This window comes from Brassica rapa, chromosome A01 (genome assembly GCF_000309985.2).
Source record: "Brassica rapa cultivar Chiifu-401-42 chromosome A01, CAAS_Brap_v3.01, whole genome shotgun sequence".
Lineage (NCBI taxonomy): Eukaryota > Viridiplantae > Streptophyta > Magnoliopsida > Brassicales > Brassicaceae > Brassica > Brassica rapa.
In genome coordinates this window covers 25,207,600-25,220,985 of record NC_024795.2, presented here as the reverse complement: position 1 = coordinate 25,220,985, position 13,386 = coordinate 25,207,600, and the positions used below count along the sequence as shown (strand labels likewise).

Sequence of the window (13,386 nt, the reverse complement as noted above, 5' to 3'; positions counted from 1 at the left end):
CCTCTTGGAAACAGCTCTGCTAATCCTGGATCGACCAGGTGATTTCAGTTTTCAAGATTGGTCACATCACTCTGGGCTATAATAATACAGAACAATGGCCAAACAATTGTTGTTGGTTCGTAGATATTCTAATCCGGAAACGATCGTCTGTCACACAACATTATTAGTAAACTATAATACTCTTTCAAGGTTATGAAAATCTCGAAAAGAAGGATATTATGACTAACCAAAATTTGGCATAATCGTCGAGCAGCGTACACTAATGACCACCTAATATATGAGAAGTCAACGGGCTTAAACAAGCCTCGATAGATTCATATTCCGGGTGAGTCTTATCGCTGTTAAAGAACGTGTGAATCTCATGCTTGACCTCAATCCAGCTACTAGCTGCTGTCTTCTTCATATTCTGTTTTTTCATTGCGTCTCTAAGGGCCAAAACTCGCTCGTATCCACCGGTTTCCATATACATATTAGACATTAATATATAAGCGCCGCTATGCTCTGGCTCTAGCTCATATAACCGCTTTACAGCCAATTCCCCCAGGCCTATGTTGTTCCCGTGGAGACGACAAGATGCTAATATTGACCTCCAGACTACAGGATTATCCCCCACAGGCATTGTTACTGCTAACTTATATGCTTCTTGTAGCTTCCCTGCACGGCCAAGCATGTCTATCACACAAGTGTAGTGATCACTCGTTGGGACAACGTTGTACACCGTCTCCATCTGCGCCAGGAACCTTTTCCCGTCGCTAACAAAGCCTGAGTGGTTACATGCTTGTAGCAGCCCAACGAATGTGATCTCATCAGGTCTGACACCTGCTTCGCACATACGCGAGAACATATCCAAAGCTAGCTCGCCGCAGCTCTGGACACCGTAACCGTTAATCATAATGTTCCAAGAAGCCGAGTCTTTACTCCTCATCGAGTCGAAAACCGTCTGCGCATCTCTCAAGTCCCCGCATTTCGCGTACATGTCCATCAAGGAGTTGTTGATGAACTCATCGTTGGAGTTTCGGTTTAAGAGTCCGTTGACGATCATGTATCCATGAATCTCTCTTCCCTGGTTCAACGCAGCTAAACGACCGCAAGTGGGGAGAACTGTCGTCAACGTAACGAGATCAGGTCGGATTCCGGAACAAAGCATCCTGTTGAACATAGCTAAAGCTCCGTCATGATCACCACAGTAGTCATGAACACACAACACCGAGTTCCACGTAAAGATATCTCTCTCCTTATCCATCGCTTCAAAGATCTTAACCGCTTCCTCTAGCCACCTACTCTTTCCATACATATCAATCAACGCATTCGACACAACGGTTCCAGAATCAAACCCCGTTTTCACCGCGAGGCCGTGGATCGATCTACCGTTGTCAACATCTGCTAACACCGTGAACGCTGACAAGACGCCGGTGACTGTATGCCTACTCAAGGCAACACCTTCTTCACGCATTTGACTAAAGACTCTCAAAGCATCCTCAAACTTAAATATCTGAGAATACCCAATAACCAAAGCGTTCCAAAGCACACTGTCATCTCTCTCAGGCAATTCGTCGAACACCTTCTGCGCATCCTCCACTACCCTAAACTTTAAATAAGAACTCACTAACGCACTCCCTACATAACAATCCGAATCAAACCCAAGTTTAAACGCTAATCCATGAACCGTCCTAACATCAGAAACCTCCATGGCATCGCTTCCTTTAAGCAAACTAGGAAACGTATACTTATCAGGTAAAATTCCATTAGCTCTCATCTCTTTATACATCTCAACAGCATCGTAAGGAAACCCATTCACCACAAACCCAGAGATAATCGCGTTATACGCGAACACGTCTCGCTCGGATCCACCAGAGACGGAGATCGCTCGCCGCATGAGACCACACTTGGCGTACATGTTGACGAGGCTGGTGACGGCGCGAGGGGAGTCTTCGAGAAGCCCTTTTCGAACCATGAAGCCGTGTAGCTCCCCGCCGGAAACGGCGTCGTTGCGGTGCGCGCAGCGTTGCAATGCGGCGATGCAGGTAGCGACATTGTGGTGCTCGTATCTCTTCGGGTGTTCTTCGATTCGGGAAGAGAGTGTGGAGTAGAGAGATGATAAAGGAGAAGGCTTTATAGTGGAGAGGTTTCGTGGGAGTAACCTCAGAGTTCCGATGGAAATTTTTTGAATCTGGATTCGAAGGAAGACGACGGTCATGTTCTTGGCTCCACGATTTTGAAATTGAGCTTTCTTTTTAGTTGCTTTTTATATGGTCGATAACGTTAATGGGCTGGATACAAAGAATAGGCCCATTAAAGCTGCAAACGAGCGAGGAGCTTAAACAGTCCCACATCGGTTAAGTGAAGAGAAGAAGCTGTGTTTATATAGCGATAGAGTGACCAAGATGATTGTCCCTTCGGGGACATCCGATAAAATTGGAACGATACAGAGAAGATTAGCATGGCCCCTGCGCAAGGATGACACGCACAAATCGAGAAATGGTCCAAATTTTTTTTTTTCTTTTTTTCTTTTTTTCTAGATCGATTCAGTCTTCATCGGTTCTGCTGGGTTTCGATTGCTTCACGTTCTGAATCAGAACTGGCGTTTTGGATGCAAATCTGCGAGAAAAAGAGTCACTACACGTTTCTGAAACCGTTGAAGTTCTAGGGTTTTTGTTAATTAATTTTAATGGAACTGAACTTTGAGTACTTAAGACACTCTGACTTGTGTCGTTGTTGCAGTTCTGATGGTCGGAGAAATTCTCGATCTCTGTTTGTTTCGAGGCGGCGGCACCAATGCCTTTTGTTAAATCAGATTATTGGTATGAGATTCCGGTTAGGTTATCAGCATTATATTTCGGTTAACATGCTCTCAAGAAAAAAAACATGCCTCTTTGAATCTAATGCAATGCTTCAAACATGATTGAGACAGTAAAATGACTGAACTTGTTAAGTCTGAGTTTGAAGAGCAGAACATAACCAATTAATATCCTGATCTATCTGAACATCCGTCAGTGTCTTGGCAGTTGATAATCATCTGTTTTTGGTAGCTACTAGCATCAAAAAAATTCTCACTAAACACTTAGTGACCAAGTGACTAGCTTTGTACAGCTAAAAACCTTTCACACTATACACTAATAATATATTATACATGGTTTTGCAATTGTTGTGGACCTGTGGTACATGAAGAATTGAGTTAGTTGTTTTGTGCAACAAACTTACTCCTTTACATGTTTGGGACTCATGTGATCTTTGACCCTTATCATCCGAGTGAAAAGGCTTACCAAATTATTACTGATATACTGATGGATAAATACCTTAACAATTGAATTATTTTAGTCAAATGGTATTAATCTCTTGAGTGTACTTTGATTATTATATTTTCTACGGTTTAATCATAAGGATGCATTTCAAGAAAGTGTTTCTTATTTGATTTACGATCACAGAGTAAAGAGCAGAAGATGATCAACATCCTGATCTATCTTCCAAAAGAAAATATAGTCAATGATCATCATGACATAAACCAGAAAAGGATACAATGAGAAAGGAATTAGATTGATCAAGCTTTAGCCTTATGCAAGTTAATAACAATTCGAACATAGCATAAAACTTGCCGAGCATGAAACTTCTTGGAGTTGCAAGTAAAAGAGTGCTTCTGGCCTTCCAGCTTTCTGCAACTCGTTATCTTAATTTCTGGCAACAATCTTGTACGTCCCACTTTCCTGTTGCTGACAAACAAAAACTTATCATCAAAACTAATCCCTACACATTTTTTACACAACTAAATAGATAAGTATATGATGATGCAAATATTACCCTCTCCCACAGTTTAGTATGCTCATCACAGAAACCAACAACAATACCACCACTCTTCTTCCCTTCACGGTACTCAACACAAAGATCTTCCTTCAACCCGCAAGTAACGTGGAACCCCAACTCACACTTCATCTCAGAACACTCTATAACACACCCACCTCTAATCTCGCACAAATAACACACATCTTCCCATCTCTTACTCTGTATCTCGCTGCAACAAACCCCTTCCCTTCCTTCAGGATCCTCAAAGTATACTTCCGGCACAAACAACGAGCATGTGATGTGAGCCCATCGACCATCCTTTGTCGGTTTCATCTCCCCACCTTTGGTTGTACACAAGCAGCAAGAGAACATCTTCTCTCTCTTCTTCAACGACCTTGACGCAATACACTGTCCGCAAAACCAGTCACCTTCTGGTATAGCCTTAACCAAAGGGTTGCCATAGCAAGAAGCATGGACCATTAAGTCGCAACCGTCGCAGAACACGATTGGGTTCGATGGATCACCGTCTGTGCTTTGACATACATCACACATAATCCCATCTTTTTCTTCATCTAAAGGATCAATATTCTCTTTATCACCATCATCATCTTCTTCTACTTCTAGACTGGTTTCAACCATTAAAGCTCGATCCTTTTCGACTTCAGGCTTTTATACTCAACGTTCAGATCAAACGGAGAAAAGGGATTATCGGAAACGGCGTTTGGTGAAACGGTGAATGGGAAAGAACACCAGCCACGTTTTTGAAAGTCTCATCAACAGAAATTAAAATTTATAATTTTTACCCGCCATATTTAGTGGGCCTAGATTCGGCCCATCTCTGATATTAATCGGCTTCTTAGATGAACAACAGTTTTATTAGTGTGGGTTGTTCAAAATTGTATGCAAACCAAAAGCCAGAGCAATGCTACGTACAAAAGGATGACTTGCTTTGCTTTAAGTTTCATGAGTTGTTGACATTTTCATTCATGTCCTTGTGGTGGATGTTGCTGCTGCTGCAGATCATAGCCACCAGTCCAGGCAGCTGGTGGTCCATAAGGAGGAGGATAATAGCCTTCAACGCCTGCATCTATGTGCCTGAACCAGCATTGTCATCATCTATAGGGTATGTGCACCTAGAACTACAAGAACATGAGATATGTGAAGATAATTGTCATTCAGTTTGCTCCATGATGAATCATGAAAGTCAAAGGTGAGATTACATATCGAACAAGAACATGAACAAACAAACCTTGCGCGGCTCGTGATGTCATAAAAACTTTTGTGTCCCTACAAGCTACTGAGATATATAGTTATATAATAGCATATTACATAAGCTATACCAAAAGCAAAACAAATTAACAAACCTTTTTTTTCTCATGTTTTTTTTTCGTCGGGGTGGAAGCTAATCCCTTGGATATCTACTCACCAGTGACAGGCAAGCCCGGTTGTTCTACGTAGGAGTTAAAGAACCATAGCCTTGACCAATAGGACAACTTTTATCCAATGGAAACCACTATGGTTATTAACAAACCATTTTAAGTACCAACAAAGTTAATATTTCATACTAAATGTGCTATGTATTGTGCATGGATTAAATGTTATTATAAAAATAATTTACAATTTCAATTATTTAAATGGGCATTTTACCAAATTATAAATTTTATACCATTTAAATGTCGAGTATTTCTGTATTTACAATATATATTCTGAGTTCACTTAGATTATGTAATTAATTCAATACTCAGAAAATAGTTATTTATTTATTTTTAAATGAAAAGATATGAGTATAACTTTGGTGTTGAAGCATCAACAAAAATAAGTGTTAATAAGAATTTATATTGTTTTCCATTAACGATTAATTTCTAATTAGCCCTTTTTCAAAAAAAAAACGATTAATTTCTAATTGCGAAAAGGCTACAACGGCTACAGTTTCCAACTTCCATAATGAACCATGAAAGCCAAAGGTGAGATTAGATATTGAATTGAGGGGAAAAGAAAACTATATAGGGTATAAATATTAAATATCATAGTAATGAACATTAAATATATCGGTGGAATTCACATGAAGCTCACCATTTTTACCTATATACGTTCCTCACCCTTTACTCTCCAATAGCTCTAATAGACCCCCAAAGAAATAATGGAAGCCTTGTGGAAGTTGGAGGATAAACTGAAGCTAACAACGAAAGACGCGGTAGTGATCTTGGTCGGAACAGCGGCTGCAGTAACGCTCCTCTGCATAGCCGCAGCGTTTCTCAACCGCAATTCTCGAGGAAAGCAAGTAGCAGACGCGGAGTGGGCGTTTGTTGAGTCAAGAACAATGGATCAAAAGAGGAACTGTAAGTGGAGCAAAGTGAAGAGAAGGTTGATGGGCTCGTTTTGTTGGAGCTCTGCAGCTAAGTGGATGGAGATGGAAACACGACCGCCGCCGCAGAGGACATTGCTTGCGGTTAAAGAAAGGAGTCTTAATGCGGTTGATCAGGTTTGGCAGCGACCGATTCTGATGGGTGAGAAATGTGAACTCCCGCGGTTTAGTGGTTTAATATTGTATGATGAACGTGGCGATCCTATTCAGCATTCTCCATCTCAAGAAGTGAGTGTTTGTTTACACTTCTTCTACATTAGACAACAACAAAAAATGTTTTTGGTTAGAGATTGATATAAGTGTTCTTGTTGCTGTTTTGCAGGTTAAACAGACTTCTCTGGTAAGAACAACTTTGAGAGATTTGCTTTGATAGTTGTTTTCTCGAAGTTTCGTGTGTAACAAGTTTTAAAACCGCCATGAAGGGTAACACAGAAACAACACATGTTTATGTAAACCAATGTCTTATGTGATAGAGACAAATCTTCTTCCTTTCTTGTGTGTTTATTTGTTTAGATAGGCCAAATGGAAAAAAAAGCAATATCTTATGAACCAATTGCTACAATTTGATGCAAATGTTCTATAACAAAGAAAAAAATCTTATTGACAAACAAATAGAATAATCTTTTAGAACAAACAATATATGAACAAATGTTCTTCAAAATCAACCTACCAGAGATCTCCATCACACACACAAACAAAACCCACATCAGTGAATCTTTCATGTGGTCTCACATAATCTTAAGCAATTGAGCCATCAAAACTAGCTTCTTTGCCGAAACTCATACATAAGAAACAATCAAGGGCTCTTTTGCTTCCTCCTCTATAGAGTTTCTGTGGTAGTAGCAATACAAAGATAGCTGCACAATACCAAGAACCGTTCCTATTCCATTTGGTGTCTGAGTTTTCAAAAAAAGGTTTGTTAATACTTTTAAGAGAAATAACACAAACTACAATCACACTCACTGAAGAGTAAAACTTACATAAACAAAGGCGTCACTGTTGAATAGTCCGAACATGAAGAAGGAAGCGCTCATCAAGAAAGTCGATAGAGAGAGATAAAACGGCATAAACTCAACACTCTTTGTCTGAATCACTAAGTTCTGAAAAACACAAGACAACTTAAGCAATCAACAACGCTGAACACATGAAACTATTTGCTTGGGTTTCTTTGAAACTTACAATAACAAACAAGGGCGAAGCAACCATCGAGACAAGAGAACCGCAGCTCAAGAACCCGACAAGGTACCATCGTGTGACCTTCTCAGGTATCTGCAAACTTCCAGCTACAACCAACGCAACCACAGCAAACACCACAAGAAGCAAAACAAGCATCCTCATCTGCCATGATTCAAGATCTTGATTAGAGATATAACCAACATTTTTAAACATTTTTTTCATGTGAAAGAATCAATCAAGAAACCTTGGTTTTCTCGTCTGTATGCAAGATGAAGAGGATAATGTAACAAAGCTGGAAAGTGGCTCCAACGCCATTAACAGTCACAAGCATGAAGTTTCTTTGGGATACGTAAGGTGAGCCATACCAAAGGCAGATCAAGCAGTTTAAGAGAGCGTAAATATATGGTAAACCAGAGAATTGCTCGGTAGATTTGTTCCTCATGATTCTCCTAAATGTTGGCCTGGAGATAAAAAACAGACACACACCCACATATAAATGAGAAAGAAACCAGTGAAGTGTATAGATAAAGAAGAAAACTATGTTTATTACAAGCAAGGAGTACAAGATTTGTTGAGATCCAACATTAATATATAAATAGGTAAGACTAATCTACTTATCGCCAATTGGATTTAAGTTGGAAGCCTATGATAATTTCAAATTTAATATAATATCAGAGTTTCATTTGTTGATTCAGATAGGGTAGTCCAAAAAAAAGTTTATTATCGGTCCTAAGGGATCCGGTTCGAGATGGACTGATAATAGTCATCACATCTTGAGAGGGCATGTTTAAATCTCACATTGAAAATTTGAAGGAACCAACACTAATATATAAGAAACTAGAGCCATTCAATTTCTCGCCAACTGGTCTAAGTTGGAATCCAAGGACAAGTCCAAATTTAATAAAATTAGTAAATGATGATGAAGAAGAAGAACTCACATCGGTGAAACAAATAGCCCAAATGCAAATATGTTACCTGAAACAGAACAAACAATGCAACACTAGTAAACATCAAGCTAGAGTTCTTGTTTTTAGTGCCAAAGAAGAAAAGAGCAGACCAGAAATGGCCAGACATATCTCTTGATTTGGTGATACTCATGGCAATAAAGCCAGATGCAATATATGTATATCCATTAAACTAAAAAGGAATCAAAACGTACCAAAGAAAAACCACAGTGAACAGAATCAAAAGCAGATTAAAGTTTTTACCTGCGATTCCAGCAACATCTTTCCACATGGAGAAAGAACCATCTGCAGTAAAGAACTCCATAAGAAGCTTCTCTGTCTCATACAAAAGAAGAAAGAGAGTCTATTTGATTTACTTCAAAATAACAAAGCTTCAGCTTTTCTTCTTTGCTCTGTTCTGTTCTTATGGAGGCAGAAGTTTTGCAAAGAAGAGAGAACTAATATAGAGACTAATGACGGTGATTTGTAATAGAAGATGACTTTCTTTATAGAGCAAAGAGCAAAAGATTGAATGCGTACGACCGACTATATATATGAGGTCCACATTTGGCTGTGTCTACTTTTTCTACCAAGAAAGTTACGTATTTCATATTTGTTACAAATTACAAAATGACATGAACACGTTAAGCATGCGTATAATCTATCCAAATTTCTATAAAATAAATTTTTAAATAAAAAAGAATTTAATTAAATTGATATTTGACTAGTAAGACTTCATCGATTATTATTCTTTAAAATTAAAATTTCCGTATTGGAAATAGGATGTAGTCAAAGAGTGAATAGGCTAAGGGTTTCAAATCCAAAAGGATCAAAACTAGCTACAGAATTATGTGCGTTTATGAGATTATAAACTGTATAAGTCTGGTTTCAATCATTTAAAATAAAATTTACTATGTCAGGTGTAATTTTTTTCTTTGGATATTCCAGTTTCATGAATATTCCGAAATAATATTGCAAAATGCGAAAACGACGTCCAAGGGAGACGCTTAATTAAATGTCTTCTCGATTGAGCTCGAGCTCTCGAAATATTCCACTTGATTTATCTAGGACAGGGGCGGGCCTGAGCACAAGCTCATCAAGCATTAGCTTGAGGGCCGATAGTGTTAAAACTAATTTAGGGGCCAATTACATCAAATGTCTGATAGTTCAGATGGCAAAATTTGGTTGCTAATTAACCTAGGGGACTGAGTTCGAAACGCATATACAACAAACTAGCAACGATTTTTTTAAAAAGAGTTATTGTAGGGCCAAATAAATTTTGGTTGCTTCTGGGCCTACATATGTCAGGCCCGGCCCTGATCTAGGATAACTCCTGACCAATCATTTTTTTCTTGTGGATTGAGTTTTGGAACTTTTTGTGTGGTTTACATTCGACATTCCCCTGGACAAGAAATTATAAAATAACAAATACTAACATTTGCTCGTTGTATGTTCTACTATATCCAACAAGAGCACCTTACTTTTAAAAAGAATAAGAAATGAATGCTAGTGCTAACATATGTTGTAAAACCTTTGGTGTTTTTTTAATTGATTAACTTTAAAAATAAGAAATGCATGCTAACATAATGCTAACATATATTGTCCAAAAAAAAAACTTTATACAAAAAAATAAAATCTTTTTTCTTATGAAATGAAAACAATAATTCTAACCAAACTAGTATACTTCATCTGTTTCAAATTATAATTAGTTTTGATTGAAAGCACATGGATTAAAATATATTTGTATTTAGCATTTAATCAAACAGAAAAAGTGACCAGTCAAATAAATATTTCTAAAATTTCTTTTAATTTTTTTGTTTAAATATTGTTTTATCACTTTACTTTTTTTTATTGGACTTTGAAAACAAATTAAATTGTGAAACAAAAAAAAGATCAAAACCACATATATATTGAAGGGAAATTAGGGGCTATAGCTATGAAAAAAAGAGTAATTCACACACTAACGCTTTTACCTAACGGATGTATAGACAGCGTCATATATACATAATAATACTATGATGCCCTTTCCAATTAACCGAGTAACCTGCTACAAGATAAATAAATAAATTAAAAAATTTATTGTCCAAAGTGAATCGTGTCTTCTCCTTCTCCCTTTCTTCATCGGTTGTTTCAGGAATTCCAAAAGACCCTGGTGCTTATCTCCTCATACGGCTCCCCTCTCACAGCAATCAACCTTTCATCTTCGTCGTCTTCCCTTCTAATCGACTTCGGCTTTGCGGGCATCCGTGGTTCGGTTTTGCGCGACAGTTTCGGCGGAGAGGACTAACACCGCCGGCATCTCCAACTTCACAGAGTATCTGCTTTCTCAGATCTTTCACAACGTCGTAAGTTCTTTGGCTTTCGGCTTGGTTTCTGTTTCCCTGATTTTATTTTCGATCTTGCCAAAATTAGGGTTTTTAATTGTTAAGTCTGTATCATTGTGCCATAGATTATATTATTTCTATGTAAGTTCTCTGTTTGTGCCATAGATTCTATTATTTCTATGTTAGCTCTCCTAGTTGGAATAGATTCGGACCTACTGTATTCTAAGTTGATAAATCTAGCTCATTGTTTCTGTTGCATGCCCGATCTGGTAAACTGAGGTAAAACAATTGATTTAGGGTTAAAATTTTCTCACTACGAAGGGGGGATAGTGATTTTGGAATGAAAAGTCTCTTTTGCGATAAAACAAGTTTAGTTCTGTGTGAAATGGAATATCTTATGGAGCATGTGCTATTTGAAATGGAAAATTTAGTTTTAGAGACTCGTTATGTGTCATTCCATTCCTCTGCTATTTTTGAAGAATCATATCAGAAGTAATATACTATTCGCTTTCCATTCCATCAGACCAACTGTTACATTCCATATCTATAAATTATATATTATATCAGATGGTTCAATTCTAGTTGCACATGTTACTTCTTTACTTGCATAGGCTATTTGGAATTGACACAACTAAATATTTAACTTAAGCATAAAGTAATGCATATACTAGTAGCATATCTCATATGATGTCATTTCCTTCAAACTTATAAACTAACGTGTGTCTTCATTTTCATTTTGTTCTTCAGGTTTGTCATGGATGAATTGGAAGGGTGTTTATATGTGGTTTATATTAGTCTGTATATGATTTTGTAAAGAGAAATAATATATTGAACGTAAATAGAATAATATTTATTATGACATCAAATAAAACAGAATACAATGTGATGTTGAATGGGAATGATACATAAATGATGTTGTCTCTTCCACCCCTTTTTTCTAATGCCGTTAATCTTCGTTTCTTTTCCCACAACAATCTGAATTTGGTGTAAGCATTACCTCTATCCCTACAATCATAGACACTTCAAAATTTGAACAATATATATATATATGTACTGTGCTATATTGTTTGTAACATTTTATATTCTATAGCTCATGTAGTATGGAAATGCATATACTTGGGGGTTTAGTTTATGAAAGTTGGGTTTGACATTGGATTAGGGTTTATATTTCCATATAGGGTTTAGTGATTAGTGGATATGGTTTAATTTATGGAACATTGGAGTTGACATTGGATTAGGGTTTATATTTTTATGTAGGATTTAGTGATAGTTGATAGGGTTTAGTTTATGTACGATTGGAGTTGGCATTGGGACAAGCATTACCACCTTCCATGAAGGCATGACCATATTAGCATTTGAAAAATATGTTAAGATGATCTTAGGTTGCAAATACATTTTTGCCATTTCTATTCTATATGTCCTCATGTAGAATGGTAATGCATTTTACAGGCCTTTAAAAATTTGGGTTTAGTTTATGAAAAGTGGGGTTAACATTGTTTAAGCATTTAGAATGTGAGGGAGTATGTTTTGGGTCAGCATTAACTTCTTTCATGTAATTATAGATATATCATAATATTTCTGATATGTACTATGTTATTTATTTTTTTCCATTTTATTTGAGTTTTGGTTTTATATTTGGATTTATGATTTATATTGGGTTTAAGATTTATTAATTAGAGTTTAGGGTTTAGTATTTAGGGGTTGAGGTGTAATTGAGAAACTCGATTTATTAGAATAATAGTAATGGAAATTACTTGGTCGTTCCCTCAAATTAGGTAATCCTTGCTTTTTTCACCTTCTTGCTTTTGAATTCCTTCAGATGGACTTACAGTGGTAATTAGATGGAATACAACACTTATTGGTACACATTCTAATTTACACCACTTGTTTAACTCTGCACAGTAAAACATCTCTAATAACTCCGTCTATTTACGTGGCTTCCTCCTAATCTTTTATATGGAATAGCTGCAATCCATTAGTAGTCATTTACTGCAGAAAATACATCATCATCTCTGCACAACCGTATACATTAGCGTGTACGTAAGTAGTTATTTTAGGTCATGTGCATACACATATTCTACTTTATGTAGTTCATGTGGAATGGAAAGAAGATTCTTCACATGTATCTAGTTACGTTCATAATATATATTACATTCCATCTGACTCATGTCAAACGGAAAGTTTCGTCGTCTAAGTTGGACGGTTTTACTGAACTCGGCTTGAATTTATGTAAACCATTTCATATTTTATTTTCACCATGCACCTTATCACGGTTCTAAAATTGAGAACACCATCATTCCATTGTAAATGAACTTACAATAAACCATTCCACGTACGTGACGTAGTATGGAAAGCAATACAATCGGAATAGGATTTATGTCATCATTTTCAGATCGCCGTTATGTTAACAGAGACTCTATCTCCCTCACATCTGTTAATCACTACTCTTGATTTATATCCTCCTTCATACGTGCTCAAGACAAGTGCGCATAATGATCCTTATTATATGTGATTGTTACTGTGGCAGACAAACCCTCCACGTCGTTTATTTTATAACAACGAACCGACAACTTGTTATGGTGAGGGGTATAACCGGATAGAATCAAGCCAAAAAGTCTGACAATGAATTACGTCAAAATCATTGTTACTCTCTTCATTTGTCTTTGAAATATGGCTATCAGGCCAATAAGCCCTATATTGAAGGGGGGCCCATATATTGAAATAGAGGGAGTATATATATATATATATAGGTCACGTAAGACACGAACAACAAGTATTTGAACGTGTTTTATGATTTACC

At 37.1% G+C, this 13,386-nt stretch overlaps 4 protein-coding genes and 1 non-coding gene across 6 annotated transcripts; 2 read left to right on the top strand and 3 right to left on the bottom strand.

Annotated features, from left to right (window-relative positions):
* Nucleotides 1–42: 42 nt before the first annotated feature.
* LOC103841841 (pentatricopeptide repeat-containing protein At3g14730) lies at nucleotides 43–3,642 on the bottom strand. The gene is made up of 2 exons (XM_009118417.3): nucleotides 228–3,642; nucleotides 43–147 (listed from the first exon to the last, which is right to left on the bottom strand). The coding sequence occupies exon 1, from the start codon at nucleotides 2,195–2,197 to the stop codon at nucleotides 260–262; it is 1,938 nt and encodes a 645-aa protein (XP_009116665.2). The 5' UTR covers nucleotides 2,198–3,642; the 3' UTR covers nucleotides 43–147; nucleotides 228–259.
* Nucleotides 2,391–2,493, top strand: LOC117129039. Its single transcript, XR_004452616.1, has one exon. It is a non-coding gene; the product is annotated as a U6 spliceosomal RNA (small nuclear RNA).
* On the bottom strand, nucleotides 2,513–4,587 carry LOC103844593 (protein Jade-1-like). Its single transcript, XM_033276457.1, is given in 3 exon segments — nucleotides 2,513–4,445; nucleotides 4,448–4,546; nucleotides 4,581–4,587. Coding segments are annotated over 3 exon segments (810 nt in total). The 3' UTR covers nucleotides 2,513–3,741.
* On the top strand, nucleotides 4,543–6,691 carry LOC103841824. Its single transcript, XM_009118400.3, has 2 exons — nucleotides 4,543–6,370; nucleotides 6,465–6,691. The coding sequence occupies exons 1-2, from the start codon at nucleotides 5,918–5,920 to the stop codon at nucleotides 6,510–6,512; spliced, it is 501 nt and encodes a 166-aa protein (XP_009116648.1). The 5' UTR covers nucleotides 4,543–5,917; the 3' UTR covers nucleotides 6,513–6,691.
* A 31-nt stretch (nucleotides 6,692–6,722) lies between these two features.
* Nucleotides 6,723–9,235, bottom strand: LOC103841833 (bidirectional sugar transporter SWEET2). 2 transcript variants are annotated; one of them, XM_033272279.1, is made up of 6 exons: nucleotides 8,527–9,235; nucleotides 8,257–8,318; nucleotides 7,563–7,779; nucleotides 7,322–7,480; nucleotides 7,123–7,242; nucleotides 6,723–7,038 (listed from the first exon to the last, which is right to left on the bottom strand). In XM_033272279.1, the coding sequence occupies exons 1-6, from the start codon at nucleotides 8,605–8,607 to the stop codon at nucleotides 6,922–6,924; spliced, it is 756 nt and encodes a 251-aa protein (XP_033128170.1). In that variant the 5' UTR covers nucleotides 8,608–9,235; the 3' UTR covers nucleotides 6,723–6,921. The 2 variants fall into 2 exon arrangements, with proteins under 2 accessions (XP_033128170.1, XP_009116660.1); XM_009118412.3 differs by having other exon boundaries at nucleotides 8,257–8,293; nucleotides 8,527–9,225.
* Between the last annotated feature and the right edge of the window lie 4,151 nt (nucleotides 9,236–13,386).

Bases quoted from the DNA above. Each gene is read 5' to 3' on its own strand.
- LOC103841824 (XM_009118400.3), top strand. From the start codon at position 5,918: ATGGAAGCCTTGTGGAAGTTGGAGGATAAACTGAAGCTAACAACGAAA. The intron at 6,371-6,464 runs GTGAGTGTTTGT...GCTGTTTTGCAG, and splicing joins AGCATTCTCCATCTCAAGAA to GTTAAACAGACTTCTCTGGT.
- LOC103841841 (XM_009118417.3), bottom strand. From the start codon at position 2,197: ATGACCGTCGTCTTCCTTCGAATCCAGATTCAAAAAATTTCCATCGGA.
- LOC103841833 (XM_033272279.1), bottom strand. From the start codon at position 8,607: ATGAGACAGAGAAGCTTCTTATGGAGTTCTTTACTGCAGATGGTTCTT. The intron at 8,319-8,526 runs GTAAAAACTTTA...GATGTTTACTAG, and splicing joins AGATGTTGCTGGAATCGCAG to TGTTGCATTGTTTGTTCTGT. The intron at 7,039-7,122 runs GTAAGTTTTACT...TTGAAAACTCAG, and splicing joins ACAGTGACGCCTTTGTTTAT to ACACCAAATGGAATAGGAAC.